Source organism: Xiphias gladius, chromosome 6, assembly GCF_016859285.1.
Source record: "Xiphias gladius isolate SHS-SW01 ecotype Sanya breed wild chromosome 6, ASM1685928v1, whole genome shotgun sequence".
NCBI lineage: Eukaryota > Metazoa > Chordata > Actinopteri > Istiophoriformes > Xiphiidae > Xiphias > Xiphias gladius.
In genome coordinates this window covers 23,004,708-23,018,580 of record NC_053405.1, presented here as the reverse complement: position 1 = coordinate 23,018,580, position 13,873 = coordinate 23,004,708, and the positions used below count along the sequence as shown (strand labels likewise).

Here is a 13,873-nt window from a genome sequence, read left to right as displayed (position 1 = left end):
AAAAAGAGTTGGGGTTGATGAGAGGCTGTGTAAGTATAATAGACCTTAAGATGATAACAGTGATGGTGAAAACATGTGTTCATCAGGTTTGTCATAGTCACATCATACATCCTGAAAAACCATGTTCTGTTTGGACGTGCTTCCTCATCCACCATTTCCCATGTCGCCCTCCATGCCACGGTCACGTTCCTCCGTCATGTCATCACTCTGAGTGCACCTGATGCTAACAGATCTAACAAACCCAAACCTGCTCTTCTGTCTCTTTTCTGTATTTATTTCACCGTTTTCTCCCAAAGCCACAGCGGAAGCTGCAGCGTCGTTCATCTGGGTAAAACAAGCTTTGTGCAAAAGGGCAGATCGATGTTCCCTAAGGTTTTACTGCAGTGGTGCGCAGCCATCTCAAGCTGTGCAGCTGAAATAGGTAAACTGTTACACGGCTCCACCACTTTCGTCTGTCTGCTTTGTCAGCAAGCTACTTGTGCTGTAAGGTTATGGTACTTAGCCGCTACAGCAACACTAAGCCATGCCATCCGGACTCTGGTAGTTGTTTGGCCTGCTCTGGTGCAGAGCTGTGTCACCATCTGATGATGTTGAGCTGTTGGGTCGTTGGAGAACGCTGAGATGCAGCATCGTGTTATGCCACTGCCATACTGTGATGCAGCTTTATCCTTCTCAAAGGCATTTCTCTGCTTCTGTAGAGCACATGGCTGCTCCTCGTGCTTCTCTCATCCCATCTCTGTCTGCTCCCCAAGTCTGTCCTGTGCAGAAATAGGACTACAAACACACACCAATAGACAGATATTTGCTCAACATTAGGACTGGCAGCCAAAAAGTCACACAATAAAGAAGAAAATCCACAATATCTCTGTTTACACCAGCAGACACAATCACATCCAGTCTCTCTCATAATCACACACAGTCTGTCTGTGTACACACACCCCCCACTACCAAACATGCTTGTTTGCTCCTTGTTCTGCGCTGGCTGAAGTCAGACAGGACAAAGAGCCCTTTTTGGGGCGAGACATTTCTGAGAAAGTCGGTCCAGCGCTGTCACCCTCAGGAAGGAAGCCCACGGCATGCTGATCCCTCAGGAGACAGCGGGCTTCTCTCCAGCTCTCTCAGTACTGTCTCTCTCTGGTTTTATACTGCCGGCCCGGGCGCTTGTGGTTTTACACACAGCACACATTTCCACAGTACATCAGAAAACCTCTGGCTCTGCTCTGCAGCCAGGTGTTGGCTGGAGGACGCAGGGTTCAGGGTTCAGGAAGCAGTCTGTGGTTTGTTTGTTCCTGTCAGTTTATGAGATGTAAATAAGAGCAGGTTCATGTGGTTTTTTGTAATTGTTTTTGCTGTATCTTTATGGAGGATCCTTGATCATTAGAAAGAGCAAAGGATCGTTTGCTGAGAGTGAACATGTTCAACTCAGCTGCTATGGGAGCCTTTTTTAATTATGCTGTGTATTTAGCTGTGTATTTTTAGTTCCACCAATTCTCTACCACCAAGTCACAACAGAGTGGCCTCAGCTGGCTTGTCTTGCTTTTAAAACACAACAGAGGCTTTATCGCTTCCCAGATCACCTCTTTTCCCTAAATTAAAAGCTAATCCTTTCTCCTTCAAAGCAGAAAACAGCATCCCCGTGTTCACTTCTTTCTTCTCTCAACACAGCCAAGGTGTGCAGTGACCATGGCAACGGACGCCGTGGAAACTAAGCATGGCATGCTTTTAGAGGTAACCGAATCCAAAGGCCCAGGTAAATTGGAAAAAATGAGTGCGATTAGTGACATTTTAAAGAGACAGCGTGTTAAAACAGATTAAGTGATCACATCGTGAGGATGAAATTACCTCAGTTTAATTCTGTTTTCACTGTCTCTTTAAGATCTGCATGGTGTGGTGATGGGTTTGACTTGATAGAAGAGATTTGCAGAAACCTTTACTTATGCTTGTGGTGTGCTGTGTCCACATTTTTGATACATGACTTATTTGAAATTTTTAAGCAGTTTTAAGACAGAATCTGATTAGATATTAGATATAGGAGTTCAGGGATGTAAAGAAAAGAGGAATGACGTTAATATAAAAATGTAAAGAAGCCAAATTTGGTTTCAAGAATTACAAGAGACATTGTACAAAAGATTAAAATCCCAAAATTAGTTTGTTTGACATTTTGGGAAATATGCCTTTTCACTTTCTTATACTAAAAGTAAGGTGAGAAAATCGATGCCAATGTCATGTCTGTATGGTAAAGCTAGAAGCAGCGGCTGGTTAGCTTAGCTTAGCATGAAGACTGAAAACAAAGGAAATAGCTAGCTTTGGGTCTGCCAAAATGTCACAGTATCCACCTACCAGCATCTCTAAAGCTCACTACTTAACATGATACATATCTTGTTTTAATCCATTCAAAAACCAAGGTTTGAAAAGGACAGATTGCCTTTGGCCTGGGGCAGTGACTTCCTGGAGTCTCTGCTGGTTGTCACATAACAACCCATTAAACGGCAAATTGTCATTTTACACTTTGGTTTTTGTATGAATCAAACAAACAAGATATAACATGTTAATTCGAATTATCATTACAATTAGTTAGTGTTAATTTTTTAACCCTCTGATAGACCCAGGCTACATATTTCCCCAGTTTCCAGTCTCTGTGCTAAGCTAAGCTAACGGGCTGATAGCTGTAGCTTCATATTGAATGGACGGACATAGGGTGGTGTCAATGTTCTCATTTAACTATCACCCAGAAAGCAAATAAGCATATATCCCTAAATGTCATACTATTCCTCCTTTTAATTACATAGAAAATCCATAAATCACCCTGAATTTTACTTTGCTGACTGTAATGTTGTTAGAATAGTGGGCTGCTGCATCATGTTCATTTTATCTTCGATTTATGGAATTCCAAAGCACTTCTTCTTAGACAGCCTCCTACTTTTTTTTCTTTTTTTTAATTTGCCTTCACCAGATGTGACATATTCACTGTTCACATGGCTCGAGTGAAAAACCAGCAGGGGTCTGAGTCCAGAGGACCTGGGTCAAAACACACTGCCCTAAAAGCACACAGGAAACAAGAGTTAAGCCTAGCATTAGGTTGGGTGGCTGCTCCGTTGAGTACCGCTGAGTCTTCTAGGCTGCAGAAGAAAATGTCCTTCCACGTTTCACGCATGAGCGTGCAAGGATGCCCACAGCGGTGCATTATGGGCTTTGTACCCGAGAAGAAGCACTGGACACACCCTGATGCTGGGAGAGCACGCTGCAGGGAAACAGAACATCAGTGTCGTACTATCATATCACTCGCTGCGCGTAGACAGACTAAGTGGAAATTGGTCTGAAAGAGCTTTGAGAGCATCATCAATTTCACTAGCACTCTGTTCAAACACCAAGTATCTCTATTTAAACAAAACTTGGATTTTTATAAAATTGTGATTGATAGATGATGAGCAAAGCCATTGAGAAAGTCTCACAAAATCTCAAAGATGCACAAATTATTTTGTTTTCAATATATTCTTATTGCAAGAGAGTTAATACATAAAACACTTTCAGATATAACAAAAAAGTAACATATTTATATCCTACCCACCCTTATAGGACAGGGAAAAAAAAGTAAGAATATGCCCTTTTTATGGCTTTTCCCGTTTCATATGATCATGAGTCGAATATTTTCATGGACTGTAGAACACACAGAACAAGCAACTTGCACTGGGCACTTCCTAATACTTACAATATATATATATTTTTTTAATTCAACATTTTGGTAAATCTACTTATGCGCTTTTCTGGTGAGAGTTGGATGGAACGATTGATACCACTCTTGTGTCTCTACAGTAAATATGAAGCTACAACCAGCATCCAGTAATCTTAGTTTGGCATAAAGACTGGAGACGAGGGGACAGAGCTAGCCTGGGCCCTGATCAAAAAAGACAAATTCCTCAAGGTGGCTGCCAAACCACTGATTTTGTTCAAAAACCAAATGGTTTTTACGGTGATTATGCTCTGGCCTATAATCTTGGCTAGGAGCAGTAACTTCTCAAAGCGTCTGCTGGTTTAGTGTGGTATATAACTTCACGTAAAACTGCAACTTGTTCTTTTTACACTTAAGTTTTGTATGTATTTAGCTGTTTTTACCATTGGACAGAGCTCGGCTAGTTGTTTCCCCCTGTTTCCAGTCTGCTAAACCAAGCTATCTAGCTGCTAGCGAGAGCTTCAAATTTAGCATATAGGCTTGAGAGTGGTGTCGATTTTCTCTTCGAACGCTTGGTAAGAAAGCAAACAAATATATATTTTCATAAGCCTTAGTGTATATTTTTTTCATAATTAGCGTATGAATTCTTGAGTTATGGCCAAAAATGTGTTTGTTTGAGGTCCCAGTGACCTTGACCTATGACCTCCAAAATTTAATCGGTTCATCCTTGAGTCCAAGTGAACGTTTGTGCCAAATTTGAAGAAATTCTCTCGAAGCATTTCCTGAGATATTGCGTTCGTGAGAAGGAGACGGATGGATGGACGGACGGACAAACGCACAACCTGAAAAGATACTGCCTCCGGCCATGGCTGCAGCTGGTGCGGAAGGCATAAAAATCATATCTTCAGTCCAAATAAATGAAGTGGAAGGAATAGGGACTTTCCAACCACTTCAAATTTATTTTTCTCATTTCTGTGTGACTGTATCACAGTCACTGGTTAAGACTGAAACTGTATTGACTGTGAGCCATGAGTGACACATTCACTCTTAAAGGATAAAAGCATTCCCTTTCAGTTACACCTGGGCAGTGTATGAGTTATATACTCCGTCAGAGACGGTAATATAACAAATATCTTCCACACTCTACAAGCTGTATAATCATATCTTTGTCGGTAGATATAGTGTATAACTATAAAGGCATACACACCAATTAAACTTGTCTTTACTCTCCCACACAAAAATAAAGACGTAGTTGTGAGGGTCATGGATCTAACTAGGGGAAGTGAGTTTACTGTATGATTTCCCATGATGCCTGTAGTTTAGTGAAATCCCACACCAGTTGCTACTTATAGCTCTGAAAGGGATACTCGCAGATCCCTGAGAACGCCTGTCTGCACAGTGGTGTAGAGTAGCTTTGTAGCTGTGTAACTTCACCCACTTAGTTTATCCAGTGGACCTCCACAAGCACTCAGACACACAAACAGATACACAGACGAAAACAAACCACACAGACAGACGTACGTAAGAAGACAGCTGTTCTGAAGAGATACATTTCAAAATAAAGCAAAGAGAGATCTGTTTACATTATTCAAATGACATCAGGTCAACAAATCACATCTTTGGGATGTTGAAGAGAGAACAGAGGAATTTTTTTCTTTATACACGTGGTAAAGTTTAGCTTATGTGTAAGAGTTTATAACTGATGAGGAAATAAAGATATCAACCAGAAGTTCATAGTTAATTTTTTACTCCCAGCACTAACAAGATTTATTATGTCTTTTTTGTTTAATTGCGCCAGTCAATTGTCGACACATTTTTATCTTTGGCTTTTATTGCTCTAATCTGTGGTTACAGGGATTGGCTCACTGACTGACGGTTTAGGGAGTGTTTCAGAATGATTAGCTTTGATATGTGTCATTAAGTAGCATCGAGCATTGATATCTACTGAAGCTTAAATATTGCAGGTCAGATGTGATACAAGTCACACATTTGACATCCTTGTGAGTTTTCACCTTCTTTCCTTTCTCTCCGGACAAATCTTGGACTTTGCGTTTGCCTGTTTTCAGTCAGTAATCCAAAGATTTGGTCACTATTTCACTGAAGCTGCCATGGCTGTGGGTGCTCTGTTTTTATGCGTGTTGTTTATCTTTTCAACTTCCTGTGAGTATGAACCAAAGAGCCAAGGTTTTCTCCTCATTCCATCTGCTCTTTTGATTTATTTTCCTTTAATTCAATCAAATGCATTTCATTACCTATACACACACATACAAAAAACATGCCCATGGGCACAGTCCTACTCATTATCTAGCCCGAGGGTGAAATATAAAGATTGATGATCTGATAGCATGTAGCTGTGGTTATCATATATTTTCTTTCTCCAACAGAGAGAAGGCGACAGGGCAAATTCCAGCCCTTCAGACGACTGTTTGGGAAGAAGAAGAAGCGGCCGGCGAAAGGGGGCTTTGATGGAGCAGAGTTAAATGCAAGTTTTTCTGCTGGGGAAGTGTGCAATGGAGTTGTACCTGAGTCCAGTCAAAGTCTGAGGTCAGTACATAGATTCAGTTTCGTTTTACACACATTTGTCATGAGGACAACATGAGGACACTGAGCTTTTACTCTTGTGAACTTTCTTTCTGCTGATTAAAGCTGCAACCACAGGTGCTATCATTTATGTCTTGCCACCTTTATTCAGACAGTGAGGGTATTCAGATTTTACATAAGAAACAGCTAGGCTTCTTATTTTTCACAAAAATGAAAGTGTTAAAACAGATTCTCATAAACCCTGATAGTTGTGGTTACACAATCTATGGAAAAAGGGTGAGGCTCTGCTCAATTACAGCTTATAAAAGGCTTATAATTGACATCCTGCAACTGCTGCTGTGTGAAGAGGTCATTCATTTCTTTGCACACAATGATTTACGCAGAACAATGCTGCAGCCCGCTCATGATAAATGAATGAATGACTTACAGTGATGACACGCTGCAACACTGAAGACACTCTGATTCTTCTGCAGGGAGTTGAATCCCTGCGGCTCTCGAGCTCTCTCACACGACAGCATCTTTATCCCAGAGGAGCCATTGACAGAGCCCAGTCTGGATCACACCATGTCCCAGGAAAACGTATCGGATAAAGTTCGGAACCTGCAGGTGGGCCATGTATTAATGTCCATTCACTTAGCCATCGTTTTTTTTCTGTGTATGTGTGTAACTTTTTACTCTTCGTTGATCACACAGAGGCAGATAGCACAAGGTATAAAGTTTGGCCAGAGGCCGCCTTCACTGAGGAGGAGTGAGGGAGACGAGGGAAGTTCGGACGAGGAAGAGGCTCCTCGGAGCCCTCTGAAGGTGCTGGCCCAGGTAGAAGCCGAGGCACCAAAAACAGAGCCAAAGGTAACAACTCATCGACTTATTCAGATGACAGTTTGGTTCCATTTTTAAAGGGGAACTCCACAGATTAAAAACAAAGTCTATACTACTGCATATGTGAAGCCTTTTGTGGCTCAATAGGGAGCTGCAAATATCTGATAAATTGCGTGGAGTTAGTAAGAAATGAGCTCACCAGACCTCTGTACCCGCTCCTTATCAAGAGAACTCTCTGTTGCATTGTGGATAATGTAGGTGCCATATTTGGAGGTTAATACGTGGAATAAAACTTTTTTTTAAGCCCATCAGTGTTTTAGGAGTGCAAAGTTAAACCAGTGGTGTACTCATTTAGGGTATTAAAAAAAATCAGATGTGTTTCAGTTTTAAATTAATGCTCTGTTATTTTGACAAAAGCAGGTCCAAGGGGCCCATGCACACAGCACCCCAGTGAAGTCCCCGAGATCCAAACAAGTTCTTCCACACACTGGTACGATTGAGTCCATCAACCTGGATGCCGTCCCACAGTCTGTTCCTCGCTTAGACAACACCGCCGCCAAGCATAAACTGTCCGTCAAACCAAAAAATCAGAGAGTTTCCCGCAAGCACAGACGGTTCACACAGGTCAGCCAGAGCTATAGTCAAGATATGAGTTGTAACAAATGGGTCTTAGCATGTTGTTGACTGATTTCATGACATTTTTCCACACTTTTTATGGTGAAGAAACCAACTATATTTCCACATTCCCAGGAATTCCAAGAGGTATCCATCCCTGGTGGGGTCCAAGAGGACCTCGAGGCAGCAGGGGTCTCCAGTGATGACCAGCGCAGGGCATCTGTCGAAGAGTCCCTTGAAAACTTCAAGAGACAGAGAATCCACGAGGAGGAAAGACAGGAGACGAGGAGGAAGAGAGAGCTGGAGGAGCAGAGGCTCAGACAGGAGGAAGAGGAGAGGAGGAAGAGGGCAGAGGAGATGAGGCTGCGTGAACTAGAGGAGGAAAAGGAGAGGTGTCGTAAACAGCAAGAGGAGGAAGAGAGAAGGCAGAGAGAGGATGCAGAGAGAAGGAGGAGGGAAGAGGAGGAGAGGAGAATTAAAGAAGAAGAAGAAAGGAGGTGGCGAGAGGAGGAAGAGAGGAAGCAGAGGGAAGAGGAGGAAAGGAGAATGCGAGAAGAGGAGGAACGTCGACAGCTGGAGGAGGATGAGAGGAGGCGACTGGAAGAGCAGATGAGGAAAGAGGAGGAGGAAGAAAGGAGGAAGCAAGAGGAGGAGGAAGAGGCGAGAAGGCAGCAGGAGCTTGAGGCTGAGAGGAAGAGGAAGCTGAAAGAGGAAGAGCAGGAAAGAAAGAAGGAGGAAGAAGCAGAGAGGCTGAGGTTGCAGGATATGGAAGAAAAGAAAAAAATGGAAGCAGAGGAGAGGATGAGAAAGGAGGAGGAGCAGAGAAGGATGTCATTAGAGGAGGCGGATGGCAACTCAGATCCACAGGAGAGGAAGAGGAGAGCTGAGGAGCTGCGCTGGAGGGAGATGGAGGAGAGACAGAGGCCTTTCTCTTTTAAGGTTTCCTCTGGAGAAAAGCAGATTTTGTTCCAGAAGGTCAACCTGACGCCAGTTACACCGACCTCCAGCCACCAGAGTGGTGCTTCAGCTGAACAAAGAGAGGGAGCTCAGGCTTCTTCCTCTGAAGGACCAGACTCCCCCAACCTGCCGGCATCTCCATATGTCCCCCACACAGCCATCTTAGTGACAGGCGCCCAGCTTTGTGGGACAGCCGTCAATGTAGACCAGATCAAGGACACCGCCTGTAAGTCTCTGCTGGGTCTGGGAGAGGATAAAAAGGCCCAGGGGACACCGCCAATCAAGAGCAAGACTTCACCAGATCGCAAGTCCGGCAAAACCAAATCACTAAACGAGTCCGCACTCCCTACGGACCAGTCCAGTGCAGCCGTCCTGGCAGAGTGGGCAAGTATCAGATCAAAGATATTCAAGGGGGTAGAAGAGGGGAAGTATGACGAGTACCCAGACCTGAACAGGAACCAGCCTCAGCCCAGCAGTGAAGACCAGGTTGTGTTCTCCCACACGAACCTCAGGAAGACTATGTCTGCCAGCGCCAAGTTCTCCATCACCCCTGCGAAGAAGAAGTTTGGAGATTCAAACAGGAACTCTGAGGTGTTTGGTGCAGAAGACAGGGAAGGAGGAGAAGAAGCTACTCTGTCTGACAGTCCAACGGCAGCCTCGCCAGCTCCAACTAGTAAACCTCAGAACCGGACAAGTAAAACTGTCCGCATCATAGAAAGAGGGTCGGAGGAATGTATGTTTGCCAAAGACCTCCCCTCTTTCTTGGTTCCCAGCCCCGGAGCCAAACCCGATGGGGCAGAGCTGAAGAGCAGGGCTCAGAGTGAGATGGAGGAGTCTGAGAGTAAAGAGGAGGGAGAGAAGCGGGGCCAGGACAGTGAGGATAAGCCCTCACCTTTTGGCATAAAGCTCAGGAGGACTAACTACTCCCTGCGTTTTCACAGCGAGCAGTCCACCGAGAAAAGGAAGAAACGCTACAGTGCTGGGGACAGCTTCGACGGTGTCCCTTCACCTCTCACCCCCATTGAGCCAGACTCTGACACTTCCTCAGTCTTTTCTGAAAAATCAAGTCCCGCATCGCCCCAGAAAGAAGGTGCGGTCTGCAAGTACTTACATGCGTCCGCCTCCCCCGCCGTCCCGCGGGCTAAACCGGGTAAGTCTACCAGCCCAACCGCACAAAGCGAAGGTGAGAAAGTGCTTTCAAAACCACCGCTCTACCGAAGACCAACCATGTCACCCAAACCTACCAGCACAGTCCCAACACCTCCTCCATCGCCGCTACCTAAAGTGGTCCACGGGCCTCCCAGTGATGCCACGATCCAGAGAACAGGGGGGACAGATTCATCCAGCCAGGAGCAGATGAGCAGGAGTGAGGAAGCTTCAGCGGTGGCTCAATTGCACCGGAGCAGCCAAGGCCAGGTCCAAGGGGAAGAGGAGCCGAAAGAGAAGAGATCATTCTTCCCCTCCATCAACATCCCCTGGAGAGAGAAGGTGGACAGAAAGACAGAGCTCATCAGGAAAGGTCAGTGTCACTTTATCCACGGACCTTGCTCTTAGTGTTAATCAGAACTCCTACTCAAAAGGTAGTCTAACGATGGTGGATCAGTCAACCTAGAGGGGTTTGTCATCCCACTGGTTTTTCTGTCGTTTACTAAAATTGCATCTTCAGAGACTATCTCACCCAATAATGAATTTTGACTGAAACACTAATTTAATTGTACATGAAAAACTAAAAACCTGGATCCTGGAGTAAAATCCTCAAACGGCTTAACATGGCCTTGAATGTTGATGAGGTGTAATATGTGGGGCTGGATGTTGAACCTTAATACCTTTTTGGTCGTGACTGAAATGTATCTGGACCACTGTGAAACCATCAAGTAACAAAAAGTTGGTTTCAAACGTACAGTCGTATATGTATTCATAGTTACTTATTTTTGTTTAGCAGTTCCTTGTTTGAATAAATATTTTGTCAATTTTAGATTTATTTAGGAAAAGTTCTTGTGCACCTTCTTGTGCTCTTACTTCTTACTGTTCATCCACTGTAGCTAATAAAGAGGGAATTTCACACTAACTATGTGACTGTAACTTTGAACGTTGCCCATTTAGTCTGTCTAACTTGGACTGCTGAAGATTCATGTTAGCTTCAGCTGAACCTTGGAATGTATTTTTCACAGAATAAGGGCTGTGGATGTTGTCTGCCATCAATTACATTGAAATTGCATAAGTAAAGGATTTCTTGATGCCCAGTATGGATAGGAGGAATGATAATAACGACCAAAAACGTATTCAATGTAAGCGTTGTATTAATGTGGACTTGAAAAAAATGTGAACCTTTCCTTTAATATCTGAGAAGTTGGGCTTCTTTTTTTTAAATGAAAAAAGGGATATTGTAGAAAAGCACACTTATGCATCTCAAAGTAAAGTACGGAACAGTAGAGTGCCGAGACAAAGTTATTATAAGGTCGTTCAGAACCAGAATCGAAATATCTTGCCCTATTAATATGCAAATAATCATGTGTTCCTCTCCAGAAAAACCGTCACTACAGAGCAGGCACTCATTGGACAGTGCGAAGGTCCAAGAGAAGGAGTCTGGGCCCTTATGGATCACACTGGCTCTGCAGAAGCAGAAGGGCTTCAGGGAGCAGCAGCAGAACCGAGAGGAGCGTCGTACCCAAAGAGAAGCCAAACTGGCTGAAAAACAATCTAAAGAGAAAGACAGCGTATGTGTCCCAGATTGCCTCCTTACCCACTTTCTAATATTTCTTCTGATCACACATCATCTCCTTAACATAGTGTTCTTCCCCTGAAAGAATCACAAATCTCTTTCACAGGTTATGCTTGTGAGCCCCACAGGGAGCAAAGGCAGCGGGAGCACCAGTCCTTCTAAATCTCAGACACAAGAGGAGCCCAAGAGACCCGACAGCCTCCTGGGACGGTTGGAGCGTAGAGAACACCTGAAAAAAGCCAACACTTTACCCAGCTCTGTCACTGGTAAGAGCCTGCATCTACAACAGAAAAGCCAATGTTTGGCTGATAATCAGTCTTTGATAATTGATTCATCGTTTCAGTCATTCATCAAAAAAAAAAGTTAAAAAATGTATTAGTCACACTAAACAAACCCTTTAAATATGGCATCTGGGTCCTGGGAACTCGTGATGGACTTTTTTCACCATGTTTGGCATCATATAGACTAAAGACTGCGATGGAATCAAGATTCAGATCTTGTGCTACTAAAAGTAGTGACAGTAGTAACACCACAATGTAAAAATGCTTTTAAAATTGTTCTTAAGTAAAAGTGCAAAAGTATTCACAGTAAAATGTACTTACTCGTTAATGCAGAATTGCCCCTTTCAGAGTAATACATCATTTTATACAGTATATTATGTATATCAGTATATATTCTTGGCATCGGCCAGTCCAACAGGGCGGACAGGGGGGTCATTGCCACTGCTGGAATTTGATTGGCCAGCCCACATGCCACCCTGCAGGGTGGATGTTTGACCTGCAAGTTTTTCGTACTATAATGTCTTTGAATGGATATATCAAAGCTGGGACAAAAATGCAATTAAAAAATTCTCTCATGTGCACGCAAAAGCAAATTGGGTGTATAAAATCTCTATGATAACGAATAACTATAGCTGTCAAATAAATGTAGTGGAATAAAATTTACAACATTTCTTAAATGTAGTAGAAGAATTAAGTAGCAAAAAATAGTAATAATCAAGTAAGTAAAAGTGCCTCTGTACTTAAGTACTGACTTCATAAACTTACTTGGCTTCTATCCACCAATGAGTAAATCATTTAAAAAAAACTGAATAAATTCCATATAAGATCTGTGACAGTTTGACAGAACATGAATCAATATTGATGATTTTTTACATTTCAAGCAAAAATAAACATTTGATGGTGCCATCTGGTAAAATGTGAGATTTCTTATTTTTACATTATAGTAAATGGATTATTTTGTGGTTTTGGAGCGTTGGTTGGATAAAACAAGGCATATGTTGATGTCGACTTGGGCTCAGGGAAGTTATATAAAAAATGAATCCAAAACATAATCAGATTAATTGAGAATGAAAATTATCATTAGTTGCAGCAATTAGAGGTTAATCATATAATACAGTCTAAGTCAGTTTCATTAAACTTCTGTCTTAAAATTTGTCTAAAAAGGCCGGACGGTTTAACAAAGAGACTGGTAACCGATCTTGTCTGTGATTGTGTCTGTTTCAGTTGAGATTGCAGACTCTACACCGTCGCCACCTGCTGTCAAGGAGGTGTCAAAGCGCTTCCCCTCCAGTGACTCTCCCCAAGTGTCCACGGAGCCGGCCTGGCTTGCCCTGGCCAAGCGAAAGGCCAAAGCCTGGAGCGACTGTCCTCAGATCATCAAATAACGCCCCGTCCCAGCTTCACACCGGGCTCTGGCCTGCACACATCGAGACTGCACACTGCCCACAGAATCTGAAGCACCTCGAGAGTCGGCAGCACCTGTCCCTTCCCACCCAGAACTCCAGATCCCATCTCTCACCATTAGAAGAACCCTCCTGACTGTGAAACAAGTAAAGCCCTCCATCGCCTCGTATCCACACACACTGGCTGGTACTATTATCATGTTAAAGTGCGCTTCACATTCAAATATTCCAATACGATTGCCCAGATATATGTAAACAATTGTTGCGAGCATGCACCTTGCATATACAACTACACCAAGTATATGTCCTGAGAAGACAGAGGTTTTTTTTAGGTTTTTAGGCAACTGTGTCACCATGGTTGTAAATAAATCACCTGCTCAACACAGTATAACACTTCTGTACTAGAAAGGTGAAGCTCTGACATACGACAGTGTTTAATCAACAGAGGGCAACTGTCTGAACCGTGTTTAAAGGGCTACCAGTAATAATAACAACTCGACATGACCCCGTTGAATCTGCTTGTGGACAGCTAATGGAAGTGCTACTGGCACTCGTTGGTAATATCTATGTAAAGCAGCGGATTTATCTCTGTCGAAACGACACTGTATCTCTTCTGAGCCTTTCCCCCCCCCCCTCTTTTTTTACTCATACTGTAAACCTTAACGTAACATTTCTCACTGTGTCCGTGATTACTGTGATAGCTGTGAAGGAAGCTATTGTACAATTTTGCCGTTATAAAATAACAGAATCTGGGTGCACCTAAACACAGCACTGAAGACCACAAGTGTTACTGGGAATTTACAGTGAACTGCACATTATCCTCACCGCTGTGTGATGATGTAACTTGGATTTGCTTGCTTTGCTA

At 43.3% G+C, this 13,873-nt stretch overlaps 1 protein-coding gene across 1 annotated transcript; it reads left to right on the top strand.

Moving 5' to 3' along the window:
- Positions 1–6,083: 6,083 nt before the first annotated feature.
- cracd (capping protein inhibiting regulator of actin dynamics) lies at positions 6,084–13,288 on the top strand. The gene is given in 8 exon segments (XM_040129220.1): positions 6,084–6,214; positions 6,685–6,817; positions 6,905–7,060; positions 7,448–8,403; positions 8,452–10,121; positions 11,129–11,319; positions 11,431–11,590; positions 12,830–13,288. Coding segments are annotated over 7 exon segments (3,336 nt in total). The 5' UTR covers positions 6,084–6,214; positions 6,685–6,775; the 3' UTR covers positions 12,991–13,288.
- The last annotated feature ends 585 nt before the right edge of the window (positions 13,289–13,873 follow it).